The sequence below is a fragment of the Vanacampus margaritifer genome, chromosome 13 (genome assembly GCF_051991255.1).
Source record: "Vanacampus margaritifer isolate UIUO_Vmar chromosome 13, RoL_Vmar_1.0, whole genome shotgun sequence".
NCBI classification, from domain to species: Eukaryota; Metazoa; Chordata; class Actinopteri; order Syngnathiformes; family Syngnathidae; genus Vanacampus; species Vanacampus margaritifer.
In genome coordinates, this window is record NC_135444.1 from 22,950,105 (window position 1) to 22,973,427 (window position 23,323).

At 41.7% G+C, this 23,323-nt stretch overlaps 1 protein-coding gene across 5 annotated transcripts in view; it reads right to left on the reverse strand.

Annotated features, from left to right (window-relative positions):
• Positions 1-23,323, reverse strand: part of lpp (LIM domain containing preferred translocation partner in lipoma) — a 117,625-nt gene that overhangs the window by 35,261 nt on the left and 59,041 nt on the right. For all 5 annotated transcript variants that reach the window (XM_077584612.1, XM_077584609.1, XM_077584613.1 and 2 more), the window contains exon 6: positions 11,088-11,612. In XM_077584612.1, coding sequence (XP_077440738.1) covers positions 11,088-11,612 — 525 coding nt within the window. The remainder of the gene's footprint in view (positions 1-11,087; positions 11,613-23,323) is intronic.

Genomic DNA, 23,323 nt, shown 5'->3' on the forward strand with positions numbered 1-23,323 from the left:
GAAAGGCGCTCACGTCCGCGCGCGCGCGCGCGCAGAATCACAACGCTAACGAGGCGCCGCCTGAAGGTCAAAGTCGGCCGGTGCGATTTGCATGCACGCCGGTGTTGGTGCGTCTCCCCCCCCCCCCCCCCCCCCCCTGCGAGAGAGCTGACCCTGGATCAGGCCCCGGCGGTGCGCTACAAGGAGGTCGCTCACGTCCTGCCGTGGAACAAAGGACGACCCTGACTCATCCTTGCGTCGGGCCAAATAACAAGAACAAAAAAAAAGCTCTCATTTGTGTAAGGACGTACTCGCACCAGGCAATCTGTGCGCCGCTTTAACTCGCTTAACTAAAAAAAAAAAAAAAAACGCACAATAGAAATAAACAGTGCAACGCAAAATAATCCACAGACAAATCACCTATTTAGCATAGAGGCCCGTTTTTTTTTTTTTCTTTGCATTTCTGACCTTCGCCGCGCAGATCTTTACTTTGATTTTCAATAAAGCACCTCGGCTCGACGCCCGTCGTGACCTTTGCGTCGTTCCTCCTAATTGAGACGTTTGGGAGCGGCGGGAAGGTTCTGACTCGTTTCAATCCCGGGTCGGGACTGGTCGATGCCGATCAAGCGGGAGGTCTTTTTGCTCTTCTAACAACAGCGGCGTGCAAAGAGGCGCCCTCGTTTTGACGGGGTAAAAAGTCCTGGCGAGTTTCAGTCCATTTTTATTTTCCGCATTTCTTGAAAATTCTAATAAAAATGGGGTGGACGGAAACTCAACTATCGACGGCAACTCGTAGCGTGACGCGCGAACGTAGCATTATTTTACGACTGTTTCTGCTATAGAATGATTGGCTTCATCGCCGCAGTTTTATCGCACGTCCAAATACGACCGGGTAGCATTTGTGGGAGGCAAAGAAGGACATTTAGTAAAAAAAAAAAAAAAAGACATATTTGAAGGCAGGCTAAACGGAGGATGTGGACTTGCCGTCGAAGCAAGCGGATGTCAGGACCCATTAAGGCCCGTGGTCTCGGGTTCTTAAAGGCGCAATGAGATCTTGTGCAGCTAATCTGAGCCGCACATCAAAGGCTGGGCGGGAAAACGCAGCGATTACGCCAAGCAGACTTTTTTGACTTGAAGCCGGCTTTATAACACCTGATGTGCTCGTTTGACAGCCCGCAGCGATGCGGTGGCAGAGTTTAAAGCGCCTTGTTAGGCTTCTCTTTTGTGACAGCACCCCACACTTTTTTCACTTGAATAAAAAAAAAGAAATTGCTTTGCCGCCGCCGCCGCACGCTTTTGTGATGCCGCCGCACTTCCGACGAGCGCTTTTCTTCCCCTTCCACCGGCGACAATAGAAATCATTGACGTTCTTTTTTTTTTTTTTTTGACTTCCATCTGTCTCAATGCAATCATTTGTTTGCCTCGGCCCCCTCGGGACTCCAACTTTCATTTAGGTTTGTGCTTTAAAAGCAGCAGACTTTTTTTTTTTTTTTTTTCCCTCCCGTGTGCACAATGAGACACAAACGCCAGGCAGCCTGATAATCCAATCTTTGTCACTATGATTCACCAAAACGCAATTAAGACAATTCAAATAGTTGCAGTTTAGAGTCAACAACAATCGGCCTATATTGACACCACAAGTGTTCTGTCGAATTCTACACAAACAGCCCAGTCCAATCTACACACACGCGCGCACACACACAGGAAGTTGAGTGAAATGATGGTGTGACGGATCCCAGCAATCCTTTCATTGTTTGGATGTAAGCGAGCGGCCTAAGCCATCGTAATCGCTCGTTTAGCGGCGCCACACCACAACAAATTATTTTGTTCTTAAGTCACTCCAATCCAATAAAACATTTCGCTCCCACGTGAATCCCAACCAACCAATGCTGCGGTCCATTTGCTTTGCTCTGTTTTTTTTTTTTGTTTTTTTTTCTTCTTATCGCCGCTACGCTAATAATAAGCGTCTCCATTTGCGCCTTCCCATAATTCCATTGTCGGTCTTGTCTGAAAAGGCTGCAGGACACTAAATCAGCTCCTTATATGACATTATGCAGTACAGCAATTCCTTCCACGAGACAAGATGACATTTTACAGTAAGACATGACAGCACTTTGACTCCAATTGACCACAAGAGTTTTGAGATTTTATCGAAATATTCGGAGAATACTTTTTTTGACGACCGAACAAAATCTTTGGACAACTCAGATGTGATCAAATTGAGCCTAAAATTGCAGACTTTATGACCTTTTTTCAGGGTTCTTGAGATTATTATTTTTTGTTGCTCTACTCATTATGTTTGCTAAATTTCATGTCGCTCAGTCAAACCAGCTTTACTTCAAATCACAGAGTGATAAATATATTTATAATATTTTTGAATTGAACAAAATATTGCATAATAAAAAAACTAATGTCTGACTGTTAGGCATGGCTTCTTGAGACTTTTTTTTGTGGGTCTCCTCATTACAGACACAATTTCATGTTGTCAACTGAAACTGGCTTCAGGGACCGAATTTTCAAAATGCACAATTACAACCACAAAAACTGAAACGTTGCCCAATTATTTCATTCGCTCGCAGCCATTTTGACTGAAGCAACCCCCCCTTTATTCCCGGCTGTTTTACTGAATTTTGACAGATTTTGCAAGGCCCACAGAATATTGTGGAACCTACCAAAAGAAAGATTCGAGTCTCTCCTCTCATCAAGAAAAAAATGTATATTTCTCTCTTTTTCTGTTTTGCAGCAATTAGCATTAGACAATAGATACGTTTCATCATTATTCACAAACCTATTGAAAGCTGGCAAACATAGCTTTTTTGCAACATGGCCCTGGTTGATCTCTTATACTCTGCAGCCACCCGCTGGCCGTTTTTGTAATAACTACCATTGCTTCAAGCGTTCTCTTGAGTTCAGAGGCTGCATCAAAGCCTTCTGCATGCTCTAGCATCAAAATAAATAAACATATAAAAAACGTATAAATACGTCTTTGGGAACACGCAAATATTTAAAATTGAACTTATTTATACATTTTTTGGGAGCAAATGAGTTAAAATGAGTTAAAAGCTAGTCTGTATACGTGTTGAATTTGTTTAGCAATTGGCTAAAATCTTGAGGCCCAGTTCCCTTTGAAGGACCTCGTGGAAAAAAAAGCCAAATAGAGCCTAAAATGTTTGTTATGAGCCCAGCAGGTTGCTTTGAAAGCAAAAGAAAACAAACACGGCTGCGTCTGCGTGTGCTCTCCAACATGAAGACTTGTTTTGTTTTCGTTGGGGGCGACAAACTCGTGCCTTTTCAAGCCGCCGCTTGACTGACATTGGAGACGACGGCTCTCAAATGTCAGTCGGCGACTGACGACGTCTGTCAAGTGTCACGACGCGCCGCTGATGGGAGCGCGACACGACCGAGCCGTCCGTGTCGCGCCACTTTGTTGATTCCAAAGAACATCCCAATACAGTTGCATGATACGAATCTCAACGCAAATGGATTTAGACAAAACGGACGACATTTTCCACACACACACACACATGGAAATGCCAATAATCTGTGCAGGAAAAACTGAAAAATGCATTTGTGTAAAAATAATAGGGGTCTTAAAACAAAATGTAACAGTAACTGTGGTAAAAGTGAGTCCGAAATGACATTTAACTCTTTGACTGCCAAAAACGTTTAATAACGTTTAGTAAAACCCTATGGAGGAGTGCCAAAGACGTTAAAAGACGTTTTTTTTTTCAAAACAGGTGAAACTAACCATTTTCTATTGTTGATTACTCAATAACGGAATAAGGTAGAAACAAACTTTTTTTTCCGATGGAAGATGAGAGTCCAATCTTGTTTTGGCAGTATGTGTGTTTCCATAGTCCAAACACATAATTTTCTATGGACCTTGAAAGATCAGTCAAAATGCTTAAAATCGGCTGGCACCCACGGCATCCCTTTTCTGAAAACGTCTGGCAGTCAAAGAGTTAAAAGTCGTTAACTATGTTTTTTGGGGGGGAAACGGGTGGAGGAAAGCCTTGGTAGTATGTGTGTTTCCATAGTCCAAACACAAAATTTTCTGTGGACCTTGAAAGATCAGTCAAAATGCTTAAATCAGCTGGCACCCACAAGCATCCCTTTTCTGAAAACGCTTGGCAGTCAAAGAGTTAAAATAGCAAATAGTCGGCATGAATGGTAGACCTGAAGTAGGTCCTATTATGCTTGTACAAAAGCCCCTTCCACACGGTCACACCAAAATTACCCTAAAATGTCCGCCTTAAATCAAAAATAGCAGACTTACTGTGTCTTCTCAGTGATAGCTTCTTGAGACTTTTTTTGTGGGTCTACTCTTAACTCATTTGCTCCCAAAAACGTGTAAATACGCTCAATTTTAAATATTGACATGCTCCCGGAGACGTATTTATATGTTTTTTTTTTAATGGTGGGGGGGGGGGGGGTTCATGCTAGAGCATACGGAAGGCTTTGATGCAGCCTCTGAAGAGAAAGCTTAAAGCAATTATTACAAAAACGGCCAGCAGGTGGCAGCAGAGTATAAGAGATCAGCCAAAGCAATGTTGCAAAAAGGCTTCCCCCCCCCACAGTTTTAAACAGATTTGAGAATAATGATGAAATTTTTGAATTGCTAATTGCTGCAAAACGGAAACAGATGAAAATGTACTTTTTTTCCTGATGAAACCACAGACTCTAATCTTTCTTTTGGTTCCATGTTTTTATAGCAATACAACACAATATTCTGTGGGCCTTGCAAAATCAGTCCAAATCCAGTAAAACAGTCGGGAGTGAAGGGGTTTGCTTCAGTGAAAATGGCAGCCAGTCAATGAGTTAATAGACATTTTGTACGTCTAGTTTGTATAATTCAAATGCGGTCGTATTCATATTAAATCTCTAGGGTGACTTTGTCCTCAGTCCTGCAAATGGCCAAAAGGACCCGCAAAATGGCTGCTACGAATTAAAATGGCTGACTAAAGGTAAGCAAGAGCGACAGGATCTCATGTTTGTGTCTTACTGGGCATCAGGTGACGGAATCCGGCAAATCGTCCACCTTTCACCCCGTCACCGAATTGTTTCTGACGCAGCGTCAGTGTCGCAGTCAAACATGTCTGGATGCACGCAACGATTTCCCCACCTGATGTTTGGGACTTTTTTTGTTTTTTTAGCCTGGTGTCCATGGGTTCTTGATGATTTATTTTTTTTTAAAGTAGATTGACATATGATCACCCCACACTGTTGTGTGTGCCCATATCTACATTCTGGGGAGTTAAGTGACTTATTTGTTCCATCTTGGTTTTTTGCCGTTTCCCTAAACTGATTCCTAGGAAGTAGCACACCTGGGGCCGCTATGCTACCCCTCAGCTTCATCCAATCTGCTTTGTTTCTTGATGTCATGCGGAGATGGCAATTTAAATGGTGACGTGATTGAATTATCATTACATGTATTTTTCTTCCAAAGGAAGCCTTGCAGCCCCAAGGCCACCTTCCGCCTCGTGAGGAGGAGCACATAAGTATAAATGTTCTCCAAACAAAATAGGTCATTCTCTTTCAGCTCCAATTAAATGCTGAGGGGTGCAAAGGAAGGGGGGGGGGGGTTGCGGGGTTAGAAAATATAGAAACATAACTCTGGAGCAGCTGTGTAGCGTAATTAAAAATTAAGGCTGAAGCCATAACGGACGCGTGTTCCCGTGCAGACGGGATTCCCGCAAAGAGACAAACGTGTAGCGGACGCGAGCCAGCGAGCGCGAATGGGCTTTCTTTTTTTCCTTTTCACGTTTGTAAGATTGTGCGTGAGTACAAAAGTAGGTCATGTGTTTGGAAGTGACACATGCGCCTGCAAACAGATATTTGAAAATCTGTTGAGTGCAGAGAGGGGCCGCCACCAGCAATCTGGAGGGGCGGGGGAAAAAAAAAAAAAAAAAAAAAGAATTAAAAAGGCAAACAACATAACAACAACTGACGGGTTGCTTGTCGGGACGGAGGTGAACTTATTTGACGTGTACGCTTAATATCATTAGAAATTTGTACTCAAATATTTGGGGATTTATTTTTAGGATTTCAAGTGGAAATACTGAAGATTCCCGCCCCTTTCTAGTAATGCATGATGTGCAGCAAAAATTATACTCGATACTATTTTATTCATTCATTTATTGACATTTTTGTGTATATACACCGAGCAAAACTACAAATACAACACTTTGGTTTTTGCTCCCATTTTTCATGAGCTGAACTCAAAGAATTTTCTACGCAGACAAAATTTCCGTCAAATACTATTCACAAATCGAAATCCATGTCCGCGAGCACCTCTCCTTTGCCGAGATAATCCTGACAGGCGAAACAAACCAACCAAAAGAGACAAACTCTGTATTGCCACGTTGGATTTGTCAACCGTGCTTAACTTTTTTTTTTTTTTGGTCTTTTAGGAGACTTAAGGACATGAAAATGTAGCTTAAAATGAGCCAGCAGGGGTCGCTGTTTCTGTAGTCAAGTGATGGGACCCAGAATGGGGTAGTAACACTGTAGGACAGGAGGTTGTAACCTGGCAAGCCACACCCACTTTCTTGAAAAGACGAAAACAGGCCGGCCAATCAAATTTGTCTATTTGCGTGACGCCGTCTTCGCTAACGCGGTTCGAATATCAAAACTCGTGCGACTCATGACGCCATGAATAAAATGAAAAAATAATAATTAAAAATATATATTTTAAAGTTAAAACTGGGGAAAACGGTGAAAAAAAATGTCAGACAAAATAAAAAAAAGTGTTATTTTTTTTAATGCTGAAAAATAAAAACTAACTGCAAATATGCGTCAATTTTAGTTAAATTTTTGTGTGTGTGTGTGGGGGGGGGGATTCACAAAATGTCTTCCTGCACTTAATATCGGTCTGCTGTTCAGCGGTTTTGTGTGCCGTCCCTGAAAAGTAATTTTTATGCAAAAGAGGCCTTTGCACTGGAGAAAAGAAAAAAGAAAAAGGTTATTTTGTTATTAGCTTCAAACAATTTTTTTTTTTATACATGCATTGTGAAATGTATTTTTAAAAAAATAAATATATTAAAAGCACATTCTGCACACATGTACATATTGTATCTCTATCCAAAATAGCATTTTTGTCATACATCTGTTTAGTAATGTGTTGTGGACTCCCCAAAAGCACTGATGAAAAATGGTGGCCGCCCCACAGCATTTACAGTTGCCCAACCCTGCTTTAGGTCATGCGGCTTGCAGAAGAGAGCGGAAGGCATTTTCCACCAAGCATCTTTTTTTCCGACGGCAGCTATCGATTGAGGTCGTTATTTAGCGACCGCGCCGTTGGTCTGGGAGCCGGCGAGCTAGCGGTCGCTTATTTACGAGCGTGCGAGCGTGCGTGCGTGTGACAAACTGATCTACGCCGGCTGACCACTGACCCAATCAACTCGGCCCGTTACTTCACATGGAAGCCAGCGAGAACTTAAACGAACCTGGAACCTGGAGTCAGTAAAAAAAAAAGAAAAAAAAAGGAATGTTTTTTGAGAAACGTACGCACACAACATTGTGGAGCGACCCTGCCACATTCTACTGGAAAATAAAGGGGCTATTGTGGACAAATGCTAAGAAACAGCAAGAACGATGTTAGACTGGATGGAATTTATGATTTTAATTATTTTTCATGGATGTCTGCTTACGGCAAAAACATTTTACAGTTACGCTTACAATTTCCAAAATTCCTCTGTTTTTATTTCCCATGGAAATTGACCCCAAAACTTTCCAGCTCCAGCTCAAACAGTCGGCAACATGGCCGACCTTCTGGCGGACATTAGCCGCCGGTCGTGATTGAGAAATAATAATCCGCTGCTGTCAAAAGTGCCGTCACTCAAGCTCAGCCGGCAATAACACGAGTCGTCATCCCGCTTAGCCTTGGCGTTCCCATTTCGGGGAGTGCGAGTGGCGTGGGGGGGGGGGGGGGGGTTATTCGTGGAAATTGGACGTTGATTTTGGACGCTGTGATGGAGAAAAAAAAATTGCAAAGATTTGGGTCGCATGAGTTTGAGCTGAACTTGTCCTAACCTTTTGTGAATACTCACACAGTGAATCTTTTAATGAAGTCATCCATCAAGCGGCATCCCGCCGATTTCCCGTCAATCAATCAAGCTAATGGACGGACGTTCTTTAGTCGCTGTTAATCTAAGACGGCATTGAAAGAAACGGCGGCGTTCAATTCGCACCGCCGCTTGCCAAGGTTAACCGCGAGTCACGACATGATTAGGGGAGCAAACGCTTTCACAACGCGGACAATTTTAATTATCCGGCGCAAGCGTATTTAGCAGATCTCATACGAGTTGTCAAAAAGAACGACAGAAGACGAGAAGCGCGCAAATGAAGCCGAAGACGAGGGAGGCCCAACCAAACATGATGGATGGATTTCGTTTTTGGGTGAATTTGATTGTATTTAGTCATCTCGTCTAAAAATATTAATATTGGTGTTTATTTGATTATTTTTCCAAATGTACTCTTTGTCAAATATTTTTGGTATTATTTTATAATTTTTGATTGTGGGAATGCTTTTGTGATTTGTATTCGGCGTGCAACAACTTCTACCTGATACTTCCGATTTACGGCGTTGAAATTTCAACTTGCTTCGAAAATTCCCGCCTCCTGGGGTATATTTCGCACAATTTAACGCTAAAAATATCAACTTTTCCCCATCCATTTTCAATGGGACCGACATTGAACATTCCCAAGTCCCGCTTCCCGCGCCCACTTCCATGCATACAAACACTGCTCAAGGGTGCAGTTGGTAAAGTGCCTTGTCCAGTAACCAGGAGGTAGCAGGTTCAAATCCCACCTCCGACTGTACATTGCAAAGACATCCCTGAACATTATGCTAAGTGATGTGCATGCATACCAACTGATTATCATATCAGGAAACGGATTATAATTTCAATGAAATTGTGAAATGCGTGTTCGCTTACAGCATCAGATGACACCGTTCAAAAATAAATATGCTCTTAGTCATGATTTAGAACAAGTCAAGTTAGCTCAGTGGTTAGAGCAATTGCTTTCCACCACAAAGTAGCCAGCTGGGTTCAAGGTCCGCTTTGGACCACATTTGAGTACTTTAGTCATTTATCCTTTAATTGACTTCCTAAGCACAAGCGTTCAAATCTTAGCATTCAAAGCTTTTCAGCATTCCCAAGCAATTTCTGCAGAAATTGCACTTTTGTCTGTTTTTATAAAAAAAAAAATTCCTCTAACTTGTTTTCGAAAACTTAAGTTGGATTTTTATTTTGTTGAATTAAAATTTAAAAAAAAATCATAGTTTTGAATGATTGTTTGTAGTATTCAATAAGATTTAACTCTTTGACTGCCAAAAACGTTATATAACGTTTAGTAAAATCCTATGGAGGAGTGCCAAAGACGTTAAAAGACGTTTTTTTTTTCAAAACAGGTGAAACTAACCATTTTCTATTGTTGATTACTCAAAAACGGAATAAGGTAGAAACAAACTTTTTTTTTCTGATGGAAGATGAGAGTCCAATCTTGTTTTGGCAGAATGTGTGTTTCCATAGTCCAAACACATAATTTTCTATGGACCTTGAAAGATCAGTCAAAATGTTTAAAATCGGCTGGCACCCACGGCATCCCTTTTCTGAAAATGTCTGGCAGTCAAAGAGTTAAGTGACGATCTTATTTTTATACTTGATAACAGTACGCATTAGTTTGACTTTTAATCTTTCTTCTTTGGGGAACAACTACGTAAGCTCGCATCCTTGACGGAGGTAACAAATACAAAGCAGCGAGACCTTAGAGAGTGAAGTCTAAATATATACAACGCACTCATTTGCTTTTAGCGCATTGAATTAATTCTTCCCTTTTCTTTTATGTGGCATCAAAGGCAAACAAACGTACTAAACGTCACCTTTTGTGTTTTGGCGCCAAACTGGGACGTCGGGCCAAGCGAGCTTTCAAGTAAAAAAATGTAGATTTTCTTGTTTTTGAACAAATATAATTAGGCTCGCGCGTCTAATTTGTGTTTAGTAAAACACGTACGGTCCTTGATGAACGTCTCCCGCAGGACGGCGCCGGCGCTTTGTAACGAGTTGAACAGGAATCCTTGAATTAAGGGAGAACTCCAGGGCCTTTCACTTTCCAGAGATGTTGTTCACATTACAACAAGTTTGTCTCGGCGGCTTACGACCGTACTTGACAATTCTCAGCACGGACGCGCGCGCTGCTATTAAAAACTCTGCTGGCACCGGTCGGCATGCTACAAACAAGTCACTTTTTTTTATTTATTTTTTTTATGAAATTCAAATAATGCAAAATTGGAAATGGAATGGAACAGCATCATAAACTTTTCTGCTAACGTATTTTGGAGTTCATTACAAACAAACGGCGTTTAAAAGCCCAACAGCGCTTTTCCATTTGGACGCCAAAAACAAACAAATCACCCGACACTAAATAAAGCGTAAACCTTTTCATCTTTGCACGAACGATGCAACCAATCACAGCGAAGGAGGCGGGGATGATGAAAAAAAAAAAAAAAAAAACACTGTCGCGGTTGTTTTTTTTTTTCTTGCAAGACAAATGGATAGCCCCGACGGACGCCATCTTTGAAAAATTCATAAAGGTTAAAACAACAGTTTATTCTGTGCATCGCAATCAAAGGCCGCCAGCACCCCCCCCCCCCCTCCTGTCGCATTCCTGTGCAAGTTAATATTGTATATGCCTGCACATACTTGGAAATCAGGGGACCTATAGAACAAAACCAAGAACGAGTAAGGCGCATATTTCCTTCGTCTCAAGCATGGATGCTTGCAACATTGTGGAGCGGACACATTTTTTAAAAACAAATTGTCAGTGCTATGTGAAAAATACGTGTGTCCCCCCCCCCAATGTTTACATTTTTGGAAAGTGCTGCATTCAGTTTCATCCCCAAAACAAATATAAATAAATAAAAATGGACATTAAGTGTTTTGCACGTAGCAGCGATGAAATGTTTGTTTGAATGTCATTTTTGCTGTCATGTTATGTGTTATGGAGGGATAGTCGTCAAAAAAGCTGCCGGTTGAAAAGGGTAGAATATTGGATGATGGCTATTCGTATACCAAGCCAGAGATGCTGCACTCTGATACTGTTCTTACCTTTGGCGGAACGGCCGGTCCAGAAGGATAAGGGTCCAGACTTTGCGGCACATCAGTGATGTAGGTCTTCTTGGGTCCCGCCGCCTGGTATGGTTGAGCCTCGCTTTTCCTGTAGGCCTGCTGCTCCTGATAGGCACCCGGGCCAACCGGGGAGAACCCCGGCTGGGGTGGCCCGTAGGCAAAGTCGGGCCCTTTGGCCTGGGCCGGCATGTACTGCACTTGGGCGGGGCCGCGAGCGGGCTGCTGCCCGCCGGTAAAGTGCTGCCCGCCGGCGGTCGGGTGCTGGGGGCTGGGCTGGGCCGCTCGCACCTGGACGTTGAAGGTGGGCTGGCTGGGCGTGGAGGCGGTGGCGTAGGACGCCGCCACGGGCTGGAGCTTCGCCGGCAGCGTTGACGAGCCGCCCGGGGCCAGGGCTTTGGGCGTGGACTTCTTGGTGGCGGTCAGAGGCGGCTGATTGGGGATGACCATGCGCTTGTAACCCGTCACTGGAGCACTGGGGGTGGAGACCGAAGAAGGCCCAAGGGTCTAGACACACAAAATGACAGACAACAGTTAATAGACACACACAACATTGTGGAGCAACCATATGTGAGTCTGCTGGGAAAAAATAAAGTGACTACTAAAGAGAATGCAGTTAAATGTCAAGCGCGAGTCTTGTAGCTCCCTTGAACACAAACATGGAAACACACAACATTGTGGAGCCACCACATATCAGAATCTAGTAGATTCCTCCCCTTTTTTTGATGGTAGATTCAATCAATAATTTAAAAAAAAGGGGGGGGACTATTATGGGCAGAACTGTGTATAATTAGTAAGCTATGCTGCTGCCTGGAACAAATACACACAACATTATGGAGTGACCACATAAAAGCACATACTGGCAAAGCAAGGAAGCATTATAAAGAAATGCAGCGGGTGTCAAGAACTGAGGCCAACTGGGCAGAAGTAGTCAGTCTTGTAGCTCCAGGGAATGTTAACATGGATGCATAAAACATTGTGGAGCGATCAAATGTCTGTCTACTGTGTATTTTCCCACGTTATGTTGCAGGAATGTTATGTTGCAGCCGTCCCTTTTCCCCCCATTAGACGCTGACATAAACTCACTCCACATTTCATAGTTCTGCCAGATTTGCCAGAAAAAAGATTTGATAAAATGATGTTGCCCCACAATGTTGTGTGGGTCCATGTTGGTATCAAACATTTTCTTGCCCCGGTTTGGCAATTATCTTGAAATGTAGCTCGTCTCTTTGTTCCCGTTGTGCTGTAACTTTTACTAATTGACTCTTTTTTTTTTTTTTTGTGTGTGTCTTTAGGCGCTAACCTAATAAGGCCGCCCAAGGTTAATGACAGACCCTTTTTAGACGGGCTGCGTGTCTGACACCGATACATGGCGTTGGGCGGAAAACAATTAAGACTGACACCACGGATACTTTAGCCCTGACGCCCTGTGATTGAGACGTTATTATTTTGGCGGCCTTGAGAGGCCGCCGGCGTCCGGCCGAGCGTCTCGTTTGCCGCAGCTCTACCCTGGAAACGCGCAGGGCGTCGCAAATCTCCGTGATTTAGCGTCAATTCCCGGGCCGGGCCGCCCGAGTCAGCACAAGTGTTATGTGGCGTTTCCAGCCCGCGCAACCATTTATCCCCTGCGCCGTCCTTCCCTCCGCCCATCAGCTGTGCAATGTGTGGCTGCTGTCAAGATGTTTTGAAATTTACACCGCAGGCCATTTCGACGGAAAAACGAGTCTCTCCACATTGCTGTGTGCGTTCCACGTCCATGGAGCTGCGCAACATATTTCCACCAGTCTGGTTCGGTTGTTGACGTTTTACTACATTTGTCAGAAACAATCCCTTTATACTGAAACCATCGTCTTTAATGAGGAGCTTAGCTCCCTGTAACAAAAAACACGGACGCACTCAACATTGTGGAGCAACCACGTGTGACAGTGTATTGGGAAATAATTGATTGTTATGGAGAAATCCAACAGAACGGCAAGAACCAAAGCAAATTTTGTGGAACAAATACATCTTTTTAGCTTCCTGGAACATGAACATGGACGCACACGACATTGTGGAACAACCACATGGCAATGTCTGCTGAAACACTAAGGAAAAGCCAAACAAACAACTTACACCACCTAAAAAGAAACTAAGTAAACTGGGTTGAACAAATAAGTGGCATCGTTCCCCAGAAACAGACTAGGACACACACACACACACACACACACACACACAACACCACGGAGCGACCACATGAGTCCACTGAAAGAGGGGAAAAAAAAAAACATTAACACTTAAAATATCCACATGTTAACAATAACATCTGAGTTAATTACACTTATGACCTCTTAGGAGGTTCGTCTGCAACATTTTGGCGGAGTGACGCTAACTGCCTTTAGCATCTCCGTTGCTGTGAGGAACCTAGCAATGACATTAGCGTAAAGCGGTTTTGTTAGCGTCAGAGCTACATGCGACATGTTTGTCTAAATCCCATCTAATCCACGTCGGAGGGTTGGCCCCTGAGGAAGCCTTAATAGCTCAGGGAAGGAAAAATAAAAAAATAAAAAAAAAACATGACGTGCTTCCACTCTGATTTTTGCCTGGCTGATTAGCGCTGATGTTTATTAAAAGGGGGAAAAAAATCAAGGGTTTTTCTGCATATGTATGGAGAGAAATCTCCACTGTGCCCTTTAGGAAGAGACATTACTTCATTTAAATGTTTCATGGCTTTTAAATTGTGCCGATTATTCATTAATCTCTTCAGGCCTCCAGAGCTAGCGTTAAAGTTAGCGCGTCTGTGGTTAATGCAAATCGAGGGGGCCCCCTCCAAAATAATTACGCCGCCATGGTAGATTTTCTACCAATTACGCCGGCGGAATGTGATGAAACTAATCAAATGCTAATCAGTCGACTCTGCCGAGTGGAAGACGTTTTTGGGATCCGCCCACGCAGATAGCGCGTCGGCCTGAGCGGCCATTTTGACACAAAGTTCGCACAATCGCGCCCCAAAAAAGACGAAACACGCTATCGGGTTTCTCCATTTGGCTTGATAAGATGTCGCCACTTAAACACTCCGAAAGTCGCATAATTGACATCCTGGTTGGGGGGAAAAAAAAAACATTGGCATCTATATTAGCCATTTGTGTCCACCTCACTTACTTTTTTAAACAATTTTAGATGTGAGGAAACTTTCCAATGATGTGGACTTTGGTCTGATTTTCCAAATATTTCAATATAGCAACAATATGCTGTTTCCATCACATTGTATGTTTTGCTCTATGACTACTTTTAGCCAATCGAAACCCATGAAAACTACAAAAAGAACAAACTTTTTAAACTCTTCAACCCTTTCAGACCCGCATTTTTTTCTGCTCTGCTGGGCAATTTTCTCTCTTCTTTTTTTTTTTTTTTACTGATTTTGACTTTTCCCACATAAGAAACACATGAAAAAAAAGTTTAGGGGTTACCTCATGTTTTTACTTTGCCAGGATGATAAACACAGAATTGGCTCCAAAAAATATATAAAAAAAAATAAAAAAGGTTTTGAGGTCGAAATTTTTGTGTCACCCAATTTTTGTGGTTGACTTTAGTGGCAGAACCCCCAACCCTCTTTTTCCCCACACAAGCTAATAATAGCCATTAAAACAAGCTGAAAGGTCAAATCGAGCAAGCCTTGAGGGTCAACAAGGTGAGTACTTCCATGGAACACAAGCATGGATGGACACAACACTGTGAATCGACTACAAAAATTGCTGTTGTGTAGAAATCCCCAAAAATTGCAAGAATTTAGAAAATTGGAAAAATTTAGAAAAATGTCAGTGAACAAGACAGACTGTGTTTAATTAATAAATGGCATCATTTCCCAGAACCTAAAAATGATTGCACATAACATTGTGGAGCGACCACGTCAGATTCTAATGAGGGAAAAAAATAGCTATGCAGCCAAATTTCAACAAATGAGGACGATCGGGAAAGACTAATATGTCACGTAGCTGCCGGAACATAAACATGATTGTAAGCAACATTGTGGAGCAACCACATGTCAGATTCTCTAAACTACTTCATCTCAGTATATTTTGCTTTTTCTTTAGCTTTTGCTTTGCTAGTCACTGTTTTTGGCCTTGATGTGAAGAGACCGGCCTCCCAGGCACCACAAACTGTTTAGACAAGACTCCAAACGGCGAACGCTTGGACGGACATTTGAAGCCAACAGTGCAAAGCATCCACGCATTGTGTGAGTAAACAACAAAGTTTTGTGATGCATGTAAAAAAAAAAATGAAATAAAAAAAGATGCAGCGTTTCCTTCCTCTGGGGCTTTTCCTAAAGCTTAAAAAAAAGGCGAATCCTCCACCCTGGTGATTTGAAATGCAAAGTTAACAGTTTTTAGCGAACAGCCCCCAAAGGCAGCTGGAGTGGCTCCTAATCTTCCCCTCTCGTGTCGAAAAGGCTTTCTGGAGACTCTCTGACAAATTTCACGCTCAACTTGTCGGAAAAGTCGCTGCAAATTCACAGCGCGTGGCTGAGGATTGGCTGAGGATTGGCTTTCGAAGTTGCGGAGCCGAGTCGCCCATGCAACACAGGTGTGAAGCAGCGCACGGTTTATACAGTAAATGTCGGAGGTAAAAAGCACATTTTGCTGGTTAGGACTGGAATCGGTGTTATTGAGGTACTGGAATTCGATCGTGCAACACAGAGGTGAAGCATTTTCCAGATGCCAAAATGTTAAGTTAATACAATCAAACATTTGAGGTGTTACAATGGACTTGACTTCTTGTTAGCTGCGTTGTTACATGGAATAAACTATGCAACACAGGTGAGAAGCATTGCACAATTTTATGTAGAAAATAGGAATAGAATAAATGCTACCGAGCAACTGGAGAAAATCATGCAACCCCGATGTGAAGCATAATCCAGTTGCTACAGCCAACAATTGCGGTCAAACAGTTGATTTATTATTACTGAAATGAAGCAAAGTGACGCAACGGAGTAGACGATTTCTGAAATGACTGATTTCCTGTGTTGCATGGAGCGGACCATGCGGTCACGTGATCGCAGCCTAATAGTGGCAAGTAATGTCCTGGCATTTTGTTTTTGTTGTCTTTGATCGTTTGCACGAGGCCACGCTGGCCAGTGGCAACCGTTGACTGGAAGGTCAATCCGGCAACAGGTTCCGAATTTTGACAGGGGGCGGCCCACTGCGGGCTAGCGTAGCTTAGCCTGGAGGTGACGGGCAGCGCGGGGGGGTGCGCTCCGCATCAACGTTTGTTAGTCACCGTTCTTTTTGTCTTTGCTAAACAGACCGAGCCAATGACAAACACGGGTCGCAGCCGCTAACCTGACTCTTTATAGCGCGGGGGGGGGGGGCGCGTTGGATAAAAATCAAGTCCTAGAAACAACGCTAACAGGCTCAACGTCAACTGCTGTCACTGTAAATTATGACACACAAACACACTTTGATGACATTGACACTGTGAGTAATCCGCCCGATTTTGGACTTTGCTACTTAATGCAAGTTGTCACAACATCCCTGGTTGTCAACTATGCGTTGCTATCCCTCTGTTAATGAAAGGCAGCGCTAACGGAATTAACTTGACCCTAACAAAAGTAACAAGAAATCATCAAAACCAATGAAAATCAGACATTGCCAACACCGCACAATTATTACAAGGAAGGTGGGAGTAACCTTTAACAGGTAAAAATATATTTTTGGAGGGCTTTGTTTCCTAAATGCTATACATTGATAGCACATACTTTGGCAATACGAGCACGTTACGAATTATTTTCAATGAGCATGTATTGCCTTTGACGGGAAAGTGTACCACTTACTACTGTAGTGTTTCGTCAATGAAAACTAAACCAAAATTTCGTCAACACACATTTTTCACCAGACTAAAACTAGACTAAAACCCTCATTAACTCATTTGCTCCCAAAAACATATAAATAGGTTTTCTTTTTTTAAGTGTCCCAAAGACGTATTTATACGTTTTAAAAAAATGTATTATTTTTTTGGGTGCTATGGCGTACAGAAGGCTATAATGCAGCCTCTCAACTGCAAAGTATGGTTGAAGAAATGGTAGTTATTACACAAACGACCAGCAGGTGGCAGCAGAGCAAAAGAGATCAACCATGGCCATGTTGGAAAAAAGTTATTTACTCGCAATTCTAAATAGATTTGTGAATAATGATGAAACCGAGCTATATTCTAATGCTGATTGCGGCAAAATGGAAACAGTTACAAATATACTTTTTTTCCTGATGAATGAAGAGACTCTAATCTTTCTTTTGGTAGCTTCCATGTTTTTATAGCAATAGAACAGAATATTGTGTGTGCCTTGCAAAATCTGTCAAAATCCAGTAAAAGAGCCGGGAGCGAAGGGAGTTGCTTCAGTGAAAATGGCTGGGAGTAAAAGAGTTAATAAACAATAACTGGGACTGAATCAGTATGCATTTTCAACTAATAAAAACGAGACGAAAATGTACTTCCCTCAATAAAAAATGAATTAAAATCTATGGACATTTTAGTCCATGAACAAAAACGAGACGAAAATATCGACTGTTGCTATGCTGAAGTTCATGAGGATTGTTTATGATCCCGCCTAATTTTAGCTCATAATGACGTCGAATTGTTCAAACGAGAAAAAAAATTAGCAAAAAGGGAATTAGTCAACTTTAGCATGAGTACTCATTCCCTACTCCCAAATGAGGATCTTTAGCAGCGCATCATGCGGAGCTAAAACATCCTCTGATTGGCCGACAGCCGACGGTGAGTATCACCATCGGAAACGGCGAGTCGCTCAAGCGCACTGAAGTGTAAGCGAGCACACAAAGAAGAAGTCCAGTTGTCTTTGTGCATCACGATCACCATCCGCTCAAGCTACCTTACACGCTATATTTATACTTGGGGTCAAAAGGGCCGATGCGGAGCTAATGTCATGTCGGGAGCGTGACACGCCGACAGAAGCCGAGTACTGGAAATGGCGGCGAGATGCCGGATGGCTTCGGCGAGGTGCCCCGGGGGGGGGGGGCCGGCGTCACGGCGCGTCCGTCAAAGCGTCTTCCGACGCGGGATGTCACAACACGGCAACGTGATCCGCCGTCTGGATGCTCACCCCCGCGTCTCTTCAAACGCGGGGGTAGCAAAAGGATGGGCAAGGAAGGACCATGTTGGATCAACGAAAAATCCGAACCCCGTCTTGAAACCCTCATTTGAAAGGCTTAAAACCCTAACTTCAAACCAAATACAAACCCTTAAGTTTAACTCTTTGACTGCCAAAAACGTTAAATAACGTTTAGTAAAATCCTATGGAGGAGTGCCAAAGACGTTAAAAGACGTTTTTTTTCAAAACAGAGGTGAAACTAACCATTTTCTATTGTTGATTACTGAAAAACGGAATAAGGTAGAAACAAACTTTTTTTTCTGATGAAAGATGACAGTCCAATCTTTCATTTGGTAGTATGTGTGTTTCCATAGTCCAAACACATAATTTTCTGTGGACCTTGAAAGATCAGTCAAAATGCTTAAAATCGGCTGGCACCCACGGCATCCCTTTTCTGAAAACGTCTGGCAGTCAAAGAGTTAAACTGGAACCCTTTGTTGAAAAATGACATTCGTAACCCTAAATTTGGACCCTTACTCTGGCATGGAACCCTAGAGAACTCATGGATTTGAAACCCTAAGCTAGGCTTGAGTTGAAACCCAAGCTTCAAGCCGAATACGAAACACTAACTCAAAAAGTAGGAATAGCCCGATAATCGGCCAGGGTGATGTTGGGCATTTTGACAAATATCGGCATGGGACGTTTTTCACAATCTGACGGCCGATAAAAGGTCAAGCGAAAACCATTTTAATCTCAGGGGAAATTCATTTATTTCGATTTTCAGTTAACTTTACAAGAGATGCTGCTGACCCAAGCGACCTTCTGAACCTTTTGTTTTTGTTCAACATTAAAACAAAGAAATGTGAAAGTTTAAGATTTCAGGATTTTTTTAATTTTCGAAAAAACTGAGTTAACCTTGGGAGTTCCCTCAACATTTTTTTTTTTTTAATTAAAATGTTTTTTGTTTTTTTTAATCATCATGACTTGGGACCCTATTTTATGACCCTGACTTTCTAATTTGAAAACTCTAACCAAAGCTTTCATCAATTATATCAAAACATACCCCTGGCATGAAAACTTTTATTTGAAACCTTTACCTAAACTTAAAACTTTAATTTGTAACCCTTAATCTGTCTTGTATTGCTCACTTGAAACGGTAACCCTGTCCTGAAATGTTCATTTGAAATCTTTACCTACGCTTACAAGCCTTATTAGTCACCAACTCTGGCTTGAAACTGTCATTCGTGACCTTAACTCTTTGACTGCCAGATGTTTTCAGAAACGGGTTGTCCCCAGTGCCAGCCGATTTTAAGCATTTTGACTGATCTTTCAAGGTCCATAGAAAATTATGTGTTTGGACTATGGAAACACACATACTACCAAATGAAAGATTGGACTCTCATCTTTCATCAGAAAAAAAAGTTTGTTTCTACCTTATTCCGTTTTTCAGTAATCAACAATAGAAAATGGTTAGTTTCACCTCTGTTTTGAAACAAACGTCTTTTAACGTCTTTGGCACTCCTCCATAGGATTTTACTAAACGTTATTTAACGTTTTTGGCAGTCAAAGAGTTAATTGAAACTCTAGCTTCAAACCCTTACCCAAACTTGAAACCCCTAATTGGAACCCTGACTTAAAATCCTAACCATGGCTTGTTGAAACTCTAACCCAAGCTTGAAATTCTCAATTGGAAACTTAAAAAAAATGAAAAAATCTTTTCAAGTCCTTTTCACACTGTACTTAGCAACGCACAGTGCGACATTGTCGAAAAGGTGGGCCTTTGGCCCTGATGCGCTCTTGACTTGACACATCCAATAGGAGTGTTGCTTGGCCGAGTGCTAACCGCAATTGATCAATCTGTGGCAAAGGGTTCCCCTGTCACTTCCTGGTTGCCTGCTATAGAAGCACTTCCGATTTCAATTTGCAACTGAGCCAGCAAAAACCTCGCTGCCGGAGGTCCTCACCTCACACGCATCTTACGTTTATGAGGCTTCGCTGTAGAACTTATTATGTCAAACAGCTCGACTTCGCTTTCAAAACTTAAATATGAACAAACACGGGAGAGCACTTAGTCCAAAACAAAACGGGTCGTCGCTAACTTTTACAAGCTTGTCTGCTGCCAAACGGGCGGAAGGAACAACGGGGCGCATTAATGAAAGATTCAGGCCACTCGACGAGATCGTTTTGTATGTGGGGAAAGAAGAACACGGCTTTGATTTCGTAGCGGCATCACGTCAAGGTTGTTAATGATGGCGTGTGCCGATGAGCTCTTTGGTAGCCTTGGAAAGTCATTTAAGGGCAACATTGTTTTCCAAACTCTCATTCCAGCCCTTAAAAAGTGGAACAATGTTGCTCACTTTATTTTATATTTTGAAAATAATTAAATGAGTTGTTCTTTGATCACTACATAATTTGACACAATACATGTACTATTTAAAATGTCTTATTTATTAGAAGAAGAAAAACTAAAATACATGAAAAAACAAAAACAAAATTATGTTCAATTTAAATCATTCTGTGATTGACAAATACAGTAGAGGACAACAATATTTCACTTTAATGAAATTATTATGATGATAAATTGAAATGTGTTTGACAAAAGCAGCACACAAACATTCTGTCCACTTTATTTGAAATATAGTTTTATTTACTAATTAAAAAACTCAAACTAATTAGCAAGTTTTTTTCTCTGTATTTATTATTTGTAATTGTTTTATTAAAGCTTTTTTTATTATAAAGTTTTATTTAGTACTTTGTATTGTTCGTTATAAAAATATGAAACAAAATAAGTCAGAATAAATTTGTTCTTCGATTAACAAATAGAACACTTTTTTTAATATATTACTTTTAATATATATATATATATATAATATTTAAATTTTATAATTTATTAGTTCATTGGGAAAATAAATACCAAAATGAATTAAATATAGCTGATATTTGTTTGACTATTCATTTTTTATGAAAATAAAATCATAAGACTTTTGAATTAATTTATTCTTTGACAAAATAGAAGACGTATTATTATATGTTTTAATATGGTTAATTATTTTTATTATTTAAACATTGCCTAAAGAATACAATTCAAGGGGTGTGGCTTTGTAAGTGACATCAGCACGTGAAGCTGGATTGGCAGATTAGTTTGTGTGAGAGCGTTTGGGCGTGAGTCGTGGCCTACAGCAGCTCCAAGCAAGTGTTTGTTTCCATTTCTTTATCTGTACCGTTCGACACAAAGCGAAAAAAAATGGACCACGCGACTGCTCGTAACTGAAAAAACGCCGAGGCACTCGGAAATGAAGATAGCACTTTGTGTCTTTTACGCACCGCTGGGAGTATTTACAGCGAGCTTTTTTTTTTTTTTTACTAACATGAGGTTAACAGTGACCTCCAGTAACCAAACAAAAGAGGCATCAAGTGTGTCTTTGATTTCGAAAAAAATAAATAAAAAACCACCAGCGGTAAGCGAGGATGCGAGCAGGAGGTCAGCATAGCGTGGCTTAGCGTAGCGGCGGCGGCGGCGCTAACGCAGCGGGTTGATGAGTAGTCTATTTTGACACTGGCGCTCGCCTCCTTGTTAACTCACCAAAACAGAGATGATGAGCTCGGACAAGCGAGCAGCAAAATTCTCGGAGGGAAACATTTAGAGGGAAGCGGAGAAGCCGCGCTTGTTGGGTTTGTCCTCGTGTACACGAAACACCAGAGTAGGTAGATATCATCGCATCATACACAAGCTCACTCAGCACAGCAGGACGCAAGACGGTGGAGGCGCTACATGGAAAACGACTAAAGAGACCCAAACCCGAATTAAAAAAACCTTTTGGAGAAAACTCAAATTATAAATCCACAGCCACATTTCTGTAAGCACACATTTGAAACTAACTTAAAATCCCTGCCTGGAAACACTAACCTTGTTTTAAATCCCAAATTTGAAATGCTAACTCACGCTTGAATCCCTAAAACTTTCAAGAATCTCCTATTTGAGACTCTAAAACTTTACAAAAACCATAACCCTGTCTTGAAACCCCAATCCAGACTCAGAACCCTATCTTGATAATCAAACTCATCCACTGGCAGCCATTTTGATTGACGCAACCCCTTCGCTCCCGGCTGTTTTACTGGATTTTGACAGATTTTGCAGGGCCCACACAATATTGTGTTCTATTGCTATAAAAACATGGAACCTACCAAAAGAAAGATTAGAGGAAAAAAAAAAAGTTTAATTTCTTCTATCTGTATCTGTTTTGCAGCAATTAGCATTAGAATATAGCTAAGTTTTATCATTATTCTCAAATCTGCTGAACTGTAAGTAACTCAGCTTGTTTTCAACGTGGCCCTGGTTGATCTCTTATACTCTGCTGCCACCTGCCGGCTGTTTTTTGTAATAGCTACCATTGCTTCAACCTTTTTGTGCAGTTGAGAGGCTGCATCAAAGCCTTCTGTATGCTCTAGCGTTAAAAAATAAAAATAAAAACTATAACCTCAACTCTATAAAAAGCTTAACATTGAAAGTAAACTTAACATTGAACTTTGAACCCAAACTCCGTCTTGAAACCTTAACCTTAGTTTGAACTAACTCTTGATGGGTCTCCAAAACTGAAGGCAAACTTGAAACCCGAACCTGAAACATTTACCAATTTAAAACTTGAGAACTTGGCTTCAAATCCGAGCATTATACTGATTCAGTTACGGCAGAGCGGGAAAATGACGGCGTGGAAAGAAAAAGTCATTCATGAAACAGTGCTACCTTGACTTGCGTTTGCCAGGTTTGTTTGCTTTTTTACGACGAGAAATTGTCACCCGGGGAGGCGTTTATTTACAATATAGTTCATGTAGCACATAGCGTCAAACGGCGTGGTTGTGCAATGAGACAAAAATAGAACATTCAAAAATGGCCGCTCTGTTAACTCTTTGACTGCCAGACGTTTTCAGAAAAGGGATGCCGTGGGTGCCAGCCGATTTAAGCATTTTGACTGATCTTTCAAGGTCCACAGAAAATTATGTGTTTGGACTATGGAAACACACATACTACCAAATGAAAGATTGGACTCTCATCTTTCATCAGAACAAAAAGTTTGTTTCTACCTTATTCCGTTTTTCAGTAATCAACAATAGAAAATGGTTAGTTTCACCTCTGTTTTGA